Raw genomic sequence first — 16,462 nt, forward strand, 5'->3', positions numbered from 1 at the left:
AAAAAAAAAAGCATGCTCCCAGCTCATGGTTCTTCTTTCTTGGTGCTACTCAAGTCCTTCCCTTCTCTTCTCCCTTCCCTTCCCTCTTCCCTTCCCCCTACACCTTTCCCCTTTCCCCCTTCCCTTCCTCTTTTCCTTTCCTTTTCTTTTTTTCTTTTCTTTATTATTAATTTCAATGAATCAAGTCCTTTTCTTACAGCTTCACTATCCTTTTATCTCTTGTAAGATAAAAAGTATGACTCAATCAAGGCTTGACTTAAGCCAAGGTGGTAACCTAAGATGAATCCTATTATCCTACTCCTGCATTAGTGCAATAACAAATGTAACCTAGTTATTGTTGTTGTTGTTCGGTGTCATCAAGTCAAGTATAACTTATAGAAACACTATGAACAACAGATATGAACCCTGTCCTATCCTGTGCCGTGCTCACAATCTCTGACACACTTGAGCCCATTGCTGCAGTCACCATGTCAATCCATTTAATTGGGGTCTTCTTCTCTTTCATCATTAACATACCCCAAATCTTCCTCATGAACATATTAATATTAGTGATTAGGAGTTGATCTGTTAACCCAAAGGCAAGTGGTTTGGATCTACCAGCTGTTCAGAAAGAGAACAGTGGATAGACAATCTCTTTCTGTGCAATTTGCAGCCTTTGAAACCCCACAGGAGAATTAACTATGAGTCCTTTCCAATGTGACAATACACAATAATAAGAGACCTTTCTCTTTATTCATTCACAAATGGTATTGTAATTCATTCACAAATGGTATTGTAAATACCGGCAAGGTTACAATTTACACTGTATCATAAAGTGAGGGTAACTGCATTACATTTTTCATATAAATTTTATCAGAAAACTGAGGTTTTTTAATGACCACGAATAGCTGGGATTCCCAAACTCCTATAGTATCAATCTCAACTTGGCCATATGTCCTTGAAGACTCCCTAGGGGGAAGAGTACTGTGGATGCCCAATGAACACTACAACCAAAAAAACTAAACCCACTGCCGTCAAGTCAATTCCAACTCATGAATATCCTCTTTCAGGTTTCCAAACCTCCAAGAAGAAAGGGGCTTATTAGGGAAGGGGCCAAAAGAAAGTGATGCTATCACTCATTGGACTAGGAGAATGGGATCATCCAAAGCCCAGGGAGAGATGCCATCCCTTTAGGCCTGGAGGGTAGACCAGAAGCCAAAGGCCCGAGGCTTCCATCCAGAATCTAGAGAAAATGGCCAACAGTCAGCGTCTAGTGGGCAGGACCACTGTCTAAATGGTTTCAAAGACCAAGGGATTCTTCCCAAGCTTTAAAACCTACTGTAAATAGTTCTACTGGGTTTGTAACTTACTTGGTGCCTGTTATTCTTTTGTTCCCCCTTACTTTTCACATTGTAATGAAAATGTCTACCTAATGCCTGTTCTACCACCATAATTTGGAAGCAGATATCTAGTGTTCTAGCTTTAAAAATGAAAAGTAATTTTGCCCTGTGGAATTTGGACTTAGAGATGATTTAAAATTGGGGGAAGATATAAAGAAAGTGTTTTACAAATGAGGACATACATTTTGGAGAGATCAAAGGTTAAGGGTAAGGCACTCTGAATAAGGATGCTACACCACACATCAAAGGACTGAGCAGCTCAATGAGTTTGAATCCACCAGTGGCTCTGCTCTCTAGTGGAGATGTCAATTTGACTTATGACCACAGAAAATTGAAGGAGGATCACTGTAAGTTAGAATCAATTCAAGGGCAGGGAGTTTCATGGTTTCAATGAGTAATAGGTAGAAAAGTATGGGTTAAACTATCTGCCCCTAAAATACGTGTCAATTTGTCTAGTTATTGTGTAATTATCCTCCATTTTGTGATCTGATGTTACTCAATACAAAAATGGTTTCTGACGGTTCGAATCCACCAGATGCTCTGCCGGGGAAGGAGGGACAAACTCCTCCTGTACCAGTCAGATCTGATTTGACGGTACACTTACACAAAAATGGTTTCTGGGATTTTTTTCCAACTATTAGTGCACTGGATATATCTATGGAAAGGAAAAATAAGCTCAACATTTACCTCACACCATACACCCTAATTAAGGCAAAATGTATCTATCACAGATCTAACATAAAACACTAAACGATAAAGATTTGAGAAGAAAATAAGGGAGGCAAATTTTGTGCCCTGATTGTGTTGTTGTTAGGTCCCCTGTAGTGAGTTGTAATGTACAGAAACTCCATGGACAAAAGAATGAAACACTGACCAGTCATCTGACATCCTTCCCATCATTGCTATGCTTGAGCCCATTGTTGCCAGCACTACGTCAATCCATATCCTTTAAGAACTTCTTACTCAGTGACTTACTGAGAATTATGTCCCTCTTCAGTTATTGCTGCACTTGAGTCCACTGTTGCAGTCACTCTGTCAATCTATCTTCTTGAGGATCTTTCTTTTTTCCTAATCTTCTACTTTAACAAACAAGATGTTTTTCTTTAGGAGTCAGCCCCTCCTAAGAATACACCCCCAAATATGAGAGATCAGGGTTCAACACCACATTGCTTCTAAGGAGCATTCTGGTTGCACTTCTAAAATAGATTTGTTATTTTGGCAGACTTTGGTATTATTTAGCATTCTCCATCAATACTGCAATTAAAAATTCATCTTCATTCTTTATTCATTGTCCAACTTCCACTTGCAAATGAAATAATTGAAAATAACATGGCTTGGATAGGTACACTTTAGATCTCCTAGTGACATCCTTACTTTTTAGTACTTTAAAGAGGCTCTTTGCTGTAGATTTGACCAGTGTACTATGTTGTTGACTTTTTTGACTGTTGCTTCCACGGACAGTATTTGTGGATCCAAGTAAAATGAAATATTTTATAACTTTCAATCTTTTATTTGTTTATCATGATGTTGTTTATTGGTTCAGCTGTGCTTTTTGCTTACTTTGATGTGTAATCCATGTTGTTGGTTAAAGAGCTGGAGTCAGAAAATCAAAATGGCTGAACTCGCTCAGCATTTCTTAAACTGAAGGAATTGAAAAATACATTCAAGCTACGAGTTGCAATACTTAAGGATGCTTTGGGAAGAATATGAAATGATCCAAAAAGTATTAAAAGATGATGGAAGTAGTATAAAGAGACAATGTTCCAGAAGGAATTGGTTGACATAGAAGAATTTAATGAAATAACATATGAGCAAGAGCCTACGGTGATGAAGGAAGAAGTCCAAGTTGCTAAAATATGATGGAAGGAGTATACAGAGACACTCTACCAGAAGGAATTGGTTGACACAGAAGAATTTCATGAAATAACGTATGAGCAAGAACCTATGGTGATGAAGGAAGAAGTCCAAGTTGCTCTGAAAGAACTGGCAAAAAACAAGGCTCCAGGAGCTGACAGCACACCAATCGACATATTTCAACAAGTAGATGCTGCCCCGGATGCACTTACTAAGTTGTGCCAAGAAATATGAAGGACAACCACCTGGCCAACTGACTGGAAGAGATCTGTATTTGTTCCCATTTCAAAGAAAAGTGAACTGGCAGAGTACAGAAATTATCAAACAATATCATTAATATCACATGCAAGCAAGATTATGCTGAAAATGATCCAAAAATGACTTGGGCAGTATATCAACAGAGAACTGCCAGAGGTGCAAGTTGGGTTTAGAAGAGGTCATGGTACTAGGGGTATTATAACTAATTTTAGATGGATCTTGGCTGAAAGCAGAGAGTACCAGAGGAATCTCTATCTGTGTTTCATTGGCTATACAAAGTCATTTGACTGTGTAGATCATAGCAAACTATGGCTGACTCTGAAAAGAATGGGAATCCCATGACATATGGTTGTACTTATGTGAAACATATACTTGGATCTGGAGGAAGTCATCAGAACAGAGCAAGGAGACACTGCATGGATCAAAATCAGGAAGGATGTACACCAAGGATGTGTTCTGTCTCCATACCTTTTCAATCTATATGCAGAACAGATCATCCAGGAGTCTGGGCTGTATGAGGAGGAATGTGGCATTATAATTGAAGGAAGGTTCATCAATAGCTTACATTATGCAGATGACACAGTCTTCAGCTTCATCAGTAAATTCTACAAGTTTGTCCCCTTTCAGTTAACAAGATTGTATCATCTCCATACAGTAAGTTGTTATGAGTATTTCTCCAGTCTTGATGCTGTACTTTTCTTTATGTAGTCAAGATTCTGTACATAGATTAAGTATAGTGAAAGAATACAACCTCATAAGCAAGGGTCTAATCTGTTTTTGCTTACTATGGTGTCCTGTATCTGTTCATATTTATTTTGTGCATGAATGGGCAAATATTAGATTGGTGTAGCTCCATACAGAAAGATTATATTCTCTTAAGATTTGATTTTAGATTTCCAATTTGAGAAACAGAATGTTGGATTTCTATTCTCAAATTATGTAAGAAATAGCAAAGAAAATCTTTTCCTGATATGCTCATTACTATCATAGGCAAAAGTATTAACACAGAATATTATGGGTTTGTTTCACATTCACTTATATTAGTTTTTTAAAGGAATTACTCTTTCTGATTATAAAAGTCATACATACCTTCTGTAGGAAGTCTGGATAATGCTGAGGAATAAATGAAAATTCCCTAAAATCCTACCATCCCAAGTGCCACTAAGTTCTTCTTTCTTAGAGTTTTTGTTATCATCATAGTCTGAGCCTCTGTTTTGGCACCAATATCATAAAGAGCTTAAAGGTAAAGGTTGACAGGAACGAAATGAGATTTCTGGAGGGTAAAGGTGGACACAGACTAACTTTCCAGAATTTTTCAGGGGCAGTTGGAACTACAATGAATTCTAAACTAAGTACTTAAGTTTAGACCCTAAATGGGGATAGAGGAGGATCACAGGGATTTCAGAAAGAAGCCTCAGAATGAAGATAAACCTCAGAGAGGAGAGGAGAGAGAGAAAGCACATCATGGGAGTTTGAGGACCATGGGGACCGAGGATCATTTAACTGGCTTATACTTGCTCTAGAAAGTACGAGATTAACACATGTATACACACACTCTGTTGTGTTAACAGAACACAACACATTTCTGTTGTAAGAACTCTGTTGAATTCTTATCTGTGTATTTTGGGGGCTACTCAGGAGTGTGATGCTTTCTCTTTGCATTATCTATGCCTGTGAACTTTAATCAATATCCACTTCAAGAGAAAGAGTTGACATGAGAAGGGCACAGAAATTAACCCAAACACAATTTCCTGAAAGCAATCTCATTTCTGAGTAGTGATTTAATCTATCTTTTTAAAAAATACTAGTTTATTTACAAAATTAAAACACACTGTTTTCCACACTAGATCCTTCCCATTTCTTTCACTCTCCCACTCATCAAATTGTACAACCCCATGTTAAACTATCTTTTTTAAAAAAACAAACAAAAAAACCCCAGTGTTTCTTTTTACTATCTTTTCAAAACTCTCCATTTTCACATGAATGTTCTTTAACAAATGAATCTGTTTTAATCTACATGCTCTAAGACAAATTTACAAGTTTTAAAAATGTCTTGCTGATTTTTACAGTTGCATCTATTTATGATCTTCCTATTAGCTTTGTAAGAAATAATTTCTTTTGCTGATGAGAACACTAAACAGCAGAATATATACTAATTCAACAATTTCTACATGTACAATACATTGACACATTATTCAAGTTATGCAGCTTTTCTCACTTTTTTTCTGAGCTGGTAACTAGAATCACTCCCTAAATTTCTAACTAATCATTTGAGTTGCTGTTGTCAAAGTGATTCCATATAGGTAGGTTGTAAAAGAGCAAAATGCTCAAAGCAGATAGCTCTACTAGTTAAACAAAACAATTTGGTTTTAAGAAGACTCTAGAGGATATTTTTGGTTTCATAGGTAAAAATTATCTAAGGGTAATACCAGTGAGGTATCACAGACTACAACTAAAGGGAACCCCCTTTACATTTTATTTGGGTTTTGATAAGATTAAGGATTAGGGAGCATTACATTCCACCCTTAATTTCCTGTAACCAATAGTTATTGGTTTGATAGATGATCATGGAGGGTCATCATGCATCTTCCCCCTTCTCTACACATATTTTGAAGGGATATAGTTCAATCCATGACAGTTGTAATTTGGGGATACCACCAGTCTCCATAAGACCAGCAAGCCTGGTCATGTTTTATGGTTCTGAGTTTTGTTCCACACTAGCATGTACCTTCCATTCTAATCCTTTATCAAGTGCCCAGCAACGGTACTTCTGTACCATTTTAGTCCTTCTGGTGTCAAGGTCTTGGGAGATTGATGGTCCCATTGTACTGTCTCTTGGCTAATAGTCTTTCCTTTTCTTTGTTCTTAAACGGTAAGACCACAGGTGCACGCTTAGAAGCTTTTAAATTGATAAAGTAGGATGTAGAACATTGTCTTTGTAGACTGTTGTTTTATGCTGTTGAGCCATAGCTGCCCCTCCAGTAGGCTTGTCAGAGGTGTTAAATTGCATGGGAGTTGACTGCCCAGCATTCTCCCAGGGAACAGCTGGTGGGCTTGAACTGTGTGCCTCTGGGTTGGCATTGAAGAAGTTTCTCACCACTAGTCCACTATGTTATGCTAATTTACCTTGCTGTCACTTTTGACTATGGTCCTGAACTTCCAGACTCAGTGACTCATTCCATCAAGGTATTTGGAAGCAGGAGTGGCATCCACTTCCTAAACAACATGCCTCTTGCAACTCTATGAGCTTTGAGAAATGGCGAGAGTTATAGAAAAGCTTCAGCTCTTTTGTTCATAGAGTCACTATGAGTTGTGCTCCACTCGACGGCAATTAACAATAATGTCAAGCGTTTATTCAGCATATTTGGCTCTAGAAAGTCTGTCTTCTTTAAGAATTTTAAATTCTGTTCTGAATTTTACCCATTTTGACCAGGATTCTTCAATAGAATCTTTGATCAAAATATTTATTGCCAATCATTACACATTCCTACTGCTTTAAAGTTTGCTTACAAAGGTATGCCCTCATGAGTATTTGGTCATTTGCCAGAAATTTCCCATTGGAACATTTTACTTATATGCCTTGACAGACAGCTAAAGAAGTTCTGCAATGGCTGTCAGATGTGTCAAAGCAAATAGACAGTGCTCTCTTCAGAAGAAAGAATGCTGCCAAGACATCTAAAATATTGTTGTTATTAGGTGTTGTTGAGTATGACTTATAGTGACCATATGAACAAAAGATCTGAACCCTGCTCTATCCTGCACCATCCTCACACTTCATGACAACAAGAACCTATTGCAGCAGTCACCATGTCAATCCACCTGGGTGAGGGTCTTTCTCTCCTTCACTGAACCTCCACTCTTCACAGCATCATGTCCTTCTCTAAGGAATAGTCCCTCCCAGCAACACGCCCAAATTATGTAAGGATAAGCCTCATCATTCTTGCCTTCAAAGAACACTACAGCTTCACCCTCTCCAAGATATATCTATCTGTTCTCTTGGCCGTCCATGGGATGTTCAGTGCTCTTCTCCAAGACCGTGGCTTAAAGGTGTCAATTCTTCTTCTGCCATCTTTGTTCACTGTCTAGCTCTCAGATGCATAGCAAGTGACTGGAAAGTCTATGATCTGGATCAAACACACAGTCTTCACACTAACATTATTACTCCTCAATAATTTAGAGAGGTCCTTAACTGCAGATTTTTCCAGTGTAATGTATTTCCTTATTTCCTGACTGCTGGTACCAAGCTTAATTGTGTATCCAAGCAAGATGAAGCTGTTGACAGTTTCAATCTCCTCTCCATCTATCATGACATTGCTTATTGGTCCAGCGGTAAGGCCCTTTTTCTTGACATGAGAATACAATCCATACCGAAGGCTGCATTCCCTGATCTTCTGCAACAGGTCTCCAAATTGTTATTACTTCCAGCAGTCAAGGTTGTGTCACCTGCATAAGAGGTTGTTGATGAGTTTCTCTCTTACCCTAATGCCATACTCCTCTTCATAGAGTCCAGATAATTTGAGTCTCAGATAATTTGTTGAGCATACAGATTGAATGGGTGTGGAGAAAGAATACAACACTGAAGCACTCCCTTCTCAATTTTAAACCATGCAGTGTTCCCCTGCTCTGTCCCCACAACAGCCTCCTGGTCCAGGTATCGTTCTGTATGAGTACAATCAAGTGCTTTGGGATTCCCATTTTTCTCATTATCAGTCACAACTTGTTATGATCTACACAGTCAAATGCCTTTGCAGAGTCAATAAAGCACAAACAGACATTTTTCAGGTATTCCTTACTTTCATCCAGGATCAATCTAACATCAGCAATGATATTTCTGGTGTCATGGCATCTTCTAAATCCTGCTTGAACTTCTGGCAGTTCCCTATCTATGTACTGTTCTATCCATTTTTTTTATTATCATCAGCAATATTTTGCTTGCATGTGATATTAATGATATTGTCTGATAGTTTCCACATTCAGTTGGATCACCTTTCTTGGGAATGGGAACAAATATAGACCTAAAATATAGTTTATGACAAATTTTTCCAACTTGTTTGAAAGACTCTCCAAATGCTGCCAACACAAAATCAAACAATCTTCTTCAGGAAAGAGTCTCCTAAATCTGTTATCTACCTCATACTGAAGGATCTTAGAAAATAAATCTTGTTCCTGTGCATTCATACCTCATCAGCAAGCACACAGACAATGTCCTCCTTTTCGGTTTGGTTTTTTTTCCCCTTTTCTGTTTTAATGTCACTCAATAACCATTAGAGAATCCAATAGCTCTAGTGGACTGAGTCCCAAACTAAACTTCACAAAGCTGAACTCAATTTACCACCCTAGTTCAAGATTGCATCTTTTCTTTGTTATTAGTTGCCATAGAGAAAGACACATAGGGTTGCTATGAGGATTGCTACATAGGGTTTTCAAGGCTGTGAGCTTTCAGAGTGAGCAGTCCTAGCAGTGCGGTGGGTTAATGGGATCAATTGCTAACTAAAAGGTCAATAGTTTGAACACATCAGCTGCTGTGTAACAAATATGTGGCAGTCTGCTTCTACAAAAATTAAGAGCTTTACTAATCCCACGGGGCAATTTTACTCTGTCCCATTGGGTCATTATGAACCAGAAAAATTTGACAGAAACCAGTTTGATTTTTTCACCTTTCAGAAGCACTTACAAGGCTTTTCTTCTGAGGTTCCTCAGTGTTGGTTCAAATTACCAGTTCTTCAGCTAATAGTAGAGTCAACTATGAGTTGGTTCTGATTCAGCAAAACATAGCAAGAAACAGGCCCAACAGAGAACTTCTTCACTTCTAGCTATTCCTTGTATAGTAGGTTTGGAGTTAGGTTGCTAACTCACTAGTCATTCCTGGGAAGAAAGGCATGGCAATCTGTTCTTAAAGATTTACACTCTTGGAAATCCTATGGTAGGCAATTCTACTCTGTCCTATAGGATTGATGTGGGTCCATCTTGATGTCAGTACATTTGAGTGAATGAGCCTGAAAGAAGGTATTTGTTTTTTAGACACTTAACAGCAGCATAGGACTGAGGAGAAAACGAAGCTAGAATTATATTGTGGATATGTTGGAAAGAATTTGGAAGAAAGGCTATGTAAGGAGTAGAAACACAGAGATCCACCAAAATATCCAGTTTCTAATGCTCTGTTAGTGGTCCCGTGTATGATAATTTATAGAAGCAAAACCAGTTTGGGAACCATAGTGGTAGTTCACCAGAGAAGTAAAATGGTAATAAGTGATATTAAGTAGATGACAGGTGGACAGAAAAATAATATTTGGGATCTATTATAATTGTTCCTCCAACAAATAATTATATGTATGTTTCTCTTATAAAATCAAAACAAAATAAACGAAAAAACCCCAAACAAGCAAACTGTTCTTCCTTCATCCTGTGGGTTCTTCCAGATCTTACAAATTGCCTTTAAAACTACATTTCTTTAAAACTTCTCTTGCCTTCCATCCCCTCTCCTGCCCCATCTCTCCTGCCAGTGAGCTCCTACATGTTAAATCACTCAGGCATTTTCAGTCTTTATCTTCTGCACTGGACAGTTTGCATCCCCTTCACAGCTGCTTTCTCCGTCTTTTCTTACTCCATTTACCCTTAACTTTCCTTCCCAGGCTTTTTACCTTGTCTATTTCAACCACTAGCTATACACTAATGACTCCTAGATCTATCTTCCCTTAGCCATCTCTCCAGACTCCACATTGTTTACTCAACTGCCTCCCAGACATGCTAACTTATTTGTCCCAATGGGTAAAATGCCACCAAGTCACAGATGGAAATCACATGGCTGTGCTACTTAATTGAATTAGGCCTCAGTTTCTCAAACAAAACACAGGGCATTGCAAACATAAAGTAAGCTGTAGAGATTAAATGAAATAAAAGAGTAACAAGTCAGTCAAGTATTTTTTTTTAAATTTTTTTATTTAATTTTTTTTTATTGGGAAAAACATATTGGGGGTACAAGGAAGTGAGGGTTGGGGGCAGAAGGGTGAGGATGGGCCAGGATGCAGTTGCAGAGCTGCACAGGTTGGTCGGTGGGGGGAGCAGGTGAAGGAAATGATGAGGGTCCAGTGGGGACCAGATGCTACAGAGGAATGACAAGCATTTCCCAATAGTAAGTAAACCAACTGTCTTATTGATTTGGGAATTGGATGCCGACTCTCTGGCTTCTTCATGCTGAACAGGGGCGTAGATATAAAGGGGGGAAGGGAGGAAGCTTTATCACCTTACTGGTGGTCTTGGGTTACAGCTCCTTGCCTTCTTGCTCCTGAGGGCCGCGACGGTTCGCCCCGAGCCGGGGGCCAAGCACAGCCCGCCCCGGGCAGAAGGCCACGACGGCTCGCCCCGGGCAGAGGGCCGAGGGCAGCCCACTCCGGGCAGAGGGCCGAGGGCAGCCCGCTCCGGGCAGAGGGCCGCGACGGCTGAAGTAGTCTTTTTTTAAAAAAGAAGAAGTGTGTGTGTGTGTGTACCGTCAAATTGGATCTGACTGGTACAGGAGACTGCCCCTCTTTTTCCAGCAGAGCATGAAGTAGAGTCTGGGTTCCCCCCCCCCCCAGGTGCCTGTCAGGGCCTGGGTTTCAGCTGTCCACACCACAGCAGTGGGCAACTAGCTTAAAGCCCCTGATGGCTCTGGGCACTGACTCTCACCAGTGGCTATGGATGAAGTCACAGGCGATTTTCAGCCAGCACCGGAAGTCTTTTTGTAGGTTAGTATAAACCATTGAGTGTCCATTCAAACTCACTCCCTCCCCACTCTCATTGCTGAGGAATTGACCCACCAGTGTATTTTCTCCTACATTCCTCCCTGTATATTCCATGTTAAGTCAGATTATTCTTCTCTCATCCTTTACCCAACCAGTCACCCTACTTTCTAAATACCTGACTTTGACTCTTCTTCACTGCCATCAAGATCCTCTGAAACCAAGGTCAATATGTTCCTGACCTCACTCATTTCTCCTCTGATCTACTCTGGGCAGAATGTTATTCTGAAAGAACGCTTTGCAAGAAACCAGCCTCCTCTTACAATCTTTCAGTGACTCTCAAAAGCCTTGGGAACAATATCCAAGCGCTATTAATAAATGATACACAAGTGCATAAATAGGCAGGCCGCAGTCCCACCTGAAGGTCCAACTGGTCCTGCCTGTGCAGAAGAGGACGCTGAAGTATTCTTTAGGATCAGCCTACCCGAACTGTCCTCTTCTGTTATTTTTCCTCCTAGATGAAACTCAGGGATTGTGGAAAAACTTCCTGAGTGATTATCTTTGTTCTCTAATGCCTCCACCTAAACATCTATCAAGATCTTGCTCACTTGTCATTCCTCTCCCATTACTAAACTGTCTGCCGATGGGAGAAAAAAAATATAATTTCTTTCCATATTCTAGGCACTTGGCACAATCCCCTGCAAATTATAGGTACTAAGAGAAAGTAAATTGGGGCAAAATGTTCTCCCCCTAAAAAATTTGTACATGAAGAATCAACGTCAAGGTTTAGTAAATCCACTTCTTTCGCAGTGCAAACTGACTGCCTTTCTGCATATAGATTCCTTCAGAGTTGCGTGGATATTTAGTACCTGCAAGTCCTCAGGGTTTCAATTAGTTAATTAAACATTAATAAATAGAACTGACAAGGGGCTGCATCTGCAGAACCTTTTTTCAAAAGTTTTTTTTCCAGTGGAGTCTTCCAAACTTAAAAAAAAAAAATCAATCTGCGTGGATGCAGACTCATAGAGACTATATGAAGCCAAATAGAAGTATCCAGAAGCTCTGGTAGCGTATGGGGTAAGGCGTTGCACTGCCAATTCAAAGGCAGTCGGTTTGAATCCGCAGGCTCAGCAGAACAAAGATGGGCCTGAGATTTACATCCTCCGAAAACCCACTGGAGTGATAGCAATGAGTTGGTTCCGATTTCTTAGCAATGGTGAGTTGTTGTTATAGGGTTTCCAGGGCTGTCAATCTTAATGGGAATACACCGATTCATTTTTCTCCAAAAAACTGCGGACGGATTCGAACCACTGATAGTTTAGGTTAGCAGCGAAACGCTTAATCAGGAATGTTCAAGAGTTTGCAAACGCACGCCCATCGCACTGGGGTGAAAACCTGAGTCTCCTGTTCCGTGCCACGAAGAAGTCCTCTGTGCCAGCCCAGTGGGCCCGCGGGATCCGCCCGAGTGCAGAGTTTGCTTGGGCAGAATGGGACACAAAACACGCAGAGATGTGTTAGGAGAGGTGCGCATGTGCGTGAGCCCGTCTCCAGCCAGCCTCCCAGCCCCGGTTCCCGCGTTTCTCCGCGCACTTCGCCCTAGCCGAGTCTCGGTGCCAGGAAGAACGCCAATCCCGCCGACGCCGCGGGCGGGAAAAGCGCCCGGCGTCCCGCTGTCACGTGCCGTTGAGCAGGCGCGCAGCGCAGCGCGGTGGGGCGGGGCCGGGGCGGGGCTAGTGTGGGCGGGGCGGGGCGGGCGCCGGGCACAGGAAGAGCTGGGAGGCCAGAACTGTCCCAGGGTGCTCCGCGCGGCGTGGAGTCGGGCCGCTGCCGCCATCCCGCTGGCTGGAGGGAGCTAGAGGCCCGCCCGCTCGCCGGCCGGGCCAGTGTGATTCAGTGCGTGAGGGCGCCGAGGGCCGTGTCAGCGAGACGCAGAGCGCAGCCGCCACCAACGAACGGACATGTTAGAGCTCAGCACTGTCGCCGGTACTGCTTTTTCTCCATTCTCTGAACGGGACTGAGAGGGGGCCCGCGCGGCCCCTCCGCCTCTGCCTCTGCCGTTCGCCCCGCCGCCTCAACCGCAGCCTTTTCCTGCCCTGGCCTCTGGCTTCGCAGCTCTTCACCTCTCTCCGGTTTCCAGGCCCAGCTGGTTCCCCGGCCCCGCTACGTTGCGGCGCGAGGTCTATGTGACCGGCGGGCCCGGAGCAGCCAACGCCGCAGCGCGAATATGGACGCCGTCAACGCCTTCAACCAGGAGGTAAGGAGTGCTTCGGGCAAGGGGTGCCAAACCTGCCGCGAGAGCCGGAGTGTTGTTTCTCCCGCCGCGGAGGTTTAAGGCTTTGGTCGGGGTGGAGGCGCTTCCTGCCCCGGCTCCGGGGCGGCGGGGCCTGCGCGGAGCGGCCTGTGGCCTCGCAGAGGTCGCGGCAGCCACGGGAACTGACCCCCACACCCCTCCCCCACCGCCCACCTCGGGCTGCCCCCTCGCCCCCTGCCGGCCTTTCTAGCCCGCCGGCTTCGGCTTCTCTTAACTTCGCCCCTTTTTGATTGCGAGCCTTCTCGCCCCGGGCCCGCAGCCCCGTTACTGGCTCCGCGGTGCCGGAAGCCTCGGAGGGGCTAAGAAAGAAGCGCGGGCGGGCGGGCGGGCGTGCGGAGTTGGGGGCGGGGGAGCGGGAGCATCTGCCGGGCGCGGGGCGGAGGAGCGGCGGCCGCTGCCCTCCTGTTGCTCCGGCCGCCGCATGTCGGCGCCTGGACTCTGATCCCGGGGTCGAGGGGAAATTAAAGAGTGTTCACCCCACCCCGGGGTTCACGCACTTGGGGAATAGGGATCCTAAACGGCGAAGGGGTAGGGCTGGTTAATTTCGAATTCTGCACGTAAGGCGTGAGCTCTATGCCCCTAACGTGACACCTAAGAAGTTGAATGGGAGAGGAAGGTATTTGCCCGCTCTTAGTGTACCAGAAAGTGGCGGTAGCCTCCTGCCTCCTCCCACCCGCCCCTCTAACCCCCACGACGTCCTTAATCCTTCGCTCTTTTAGGGGACATGTGAAAAACCTCCCCAAACCAGGAACAAAGCTGCCTGTCTACTTAAAATTTTCCAGTTTTATTTCAGATCATTCCAGGTGTTGGGCTTTAGGGAGTAAAACCTGCACGTTACTGGAATTTGGAGAGTGGAACGTGGGGTGCTTGAACAGTTACGGTTTCAAGTGCATTTAAAGAAGATAAACTTGTCATGTGTTGAATTGGATCTTCCACTTCTCACTTTTTGAAATGCTGAAGATAAAACAGCATGGGGGGGGGACCCCATGTATGCCTGAGCTGTCTTGATACAGCTTTTAAACCTTGTTGCACCTCACAATACAATTTTGTAGCTTCACTTCGCAGAATTATGGTGGGGCAACTTTCCTTTTCAATTTCGAGTTATTCTAGAAGTTACTTACCTTCAATTCATGTAGTGATGATTTTCAAAGTAACTATTTCCTAATTTAATAGGTGGAAAATTTGGGAAATCTCCAGATAGTTCAGAGTTGGAAGCTGACTTTGTTTCCTGATGATAAAATTTGTAGGCTAGTAGACCCCGTGAGGCTATGCAGTTTCCCTCCCCCCATGCTTCTCATCAATAGCAAGTGCTCTGCAGATACAATGAATGAGAATTTATAGAGAATGATACTCTAATTATTTCAAGTACATTTCCTTATCAGAATAATATTTAATTATAGAATAATTTAATGAATGGAGAAGATTTTAATGGATTTGTAAGATTGTTATTGTATCAGAGCTGACTCATAACTGACTAGTGGATTTTCAGAGGCTATAAAACACAGGGAAGGAGATTACCCATCTTTCTCCTGTGGAGCAGGTAATGGATTCCCACTGCCTGCCTCTGGATTTGCAACTCAACACCCTAATAGTTGGTCATCAGAGTTTTCTTGTTTTTAAGATTGCTATATGCTGTGGAGCCTGAGCAGATTTATAGCTGAGCCTTCAGGTTTTCAAAGGCATTAGATGCCATGGAGCAGCTAGTGGATTCCAACTGCATGCTTTTGCAGTGCATCTTCTTATCACTAGGCCACTAGAGCTCCCTGGTCTTAAGATTGTTGTAGTAATATACTGGTGACCGTAGCAGATCATCCACCAGGTTTTCAGAGGCAGTAAATCACAGAAAAGGAGTTTCCCTTTCTTCCTTCCTGGGACATCTGGTGGATTGAAACCATGTACCTTTGGGTTGGCAGCCCAGTTGCTTACCACTCAGCCACCAGAGCTCCCTGTTCTTGAGATTGTTGTGTACCATCTTATTGTGGAGCTCCCCGATTAAAACAAGCTTGGAAAAAGGAGTGGTATCCACTTCCGTAAATATCTTGCCTTTGGAAATCCTGTGAATCTGGAGAAAGGATGAAAGTCACACAAGTGTTGAGGACTTTGGTTGATGGGAATGCTATGAGTCGCCTACGACTCGAAAGCACTTAACAACCATTAAGTTGGAACTGTCCCATAGCTCACCCTTCAGCGGGGTTTTCAGCATCAGTTAGTCACATGGGAGGAGATTGCCCCTCCTTCTCCTGCAGAGCACCTGGTGGATTTGAACCTTGTGGCTCTGGTATTGCAGTGCAGTTTTTTATCACTAGACCCCAAGAACTTGTTGTGTCCATTGAGTTGGAACTGACTCACAGCTGACACTCCTGCAGATTTTCAGAGGCAGTTAATCACGTGGAAGATTGCCTGTCTTTCTCCCACAGAACGGCTGGTGGATTCAAACCACGTGCCTTTAGGATTGCAGCTCAGCTTCTTACCACTAGGCCACCAGAGCGCCCATTCTTAAGATAAGTCAGTTGCTATTTAATTCTGACTTATGTATCATGGAAGTTGACATGAAGCACATGATTAATTAAAGTGTATAGTTTTGGAAAAGTTTTCAGTAGATTTTAAGGCAAAATTAGGAAAGGTTTTAGACTTCTTGAAAAAGGGAAATGATACATTAACCTTTTGAAATGTGCAGAATGAGAATTTTCATATCATTGCTTACTTTCCTACTTAAATTGACATTTCTTAGTTTTTTAGACCTGTGTGAACTGTAGGTTGCGTTATGGTGCAGATGTGTTGCCTGTTGGACCTTTCTTAGGCTAAATGAAAACATTTCTGGAAAAATTATCATGACTTAAAAACCCCCTTTGTACTTGCTTGATTTGTAGTGTCTCTAAGCTATTTCTCTTCACTCATGTAAATGTTACTGGTTTATTCTACTCCCCCCCTCTCACCTGGAA

At 42.6% G+C, this 16,462-nt stretch overlaps 1 protein-coding gene across 1 annotated transcript in view; it reads left to right on the top strand.

Annotated features, from left to right (window-relative positions):
• Positions 1-13,167: 13,167 nt before the first annotated feature.
• The window catches only part of SCAF4 (SR-related CTD-associated factor 4), a 61,448-nt gene continuing 58,153 nt past the window's right edge, over positions 13,168-16,462 (top strand). Inside the window, exons 1-3 of the mRNA XM_006886802.1 lie at positions 13,168-13,192; positions 13,291-13,479; positions 13,758-13,969. Of these exons, the coding sequence (XP_006886864.1) occupies positions 13,168-13,192; positions 13,291-13,479; positions 13,758-13,969 (426 nt within the window). The remainder of the gene's footprint in view (positions 13,193-13,290; positions 13,480-13,757; positions 13,970-16,462) is intronic.

The sequence above is a fragment of the Elephantulus edwardii genome, unplaced genomic scaffold (genome assembly GCF_000299155.1).
Source record: "Elephantulus edwardii isolate Elephantulus edwardi_28Jun2011 unplaced genomic scaffold, EleEdw1.0 scaffold00051, whole genome shotgun sequence".
In the NCBI taxonomy this organism is placed as follows: domain Eukaryota; kingdom Metazoa; phylum Chordata; class Mammalia; order Macroscelidea; family Macroscelididae; genus Elephantulus; species Elephantulus edwardii.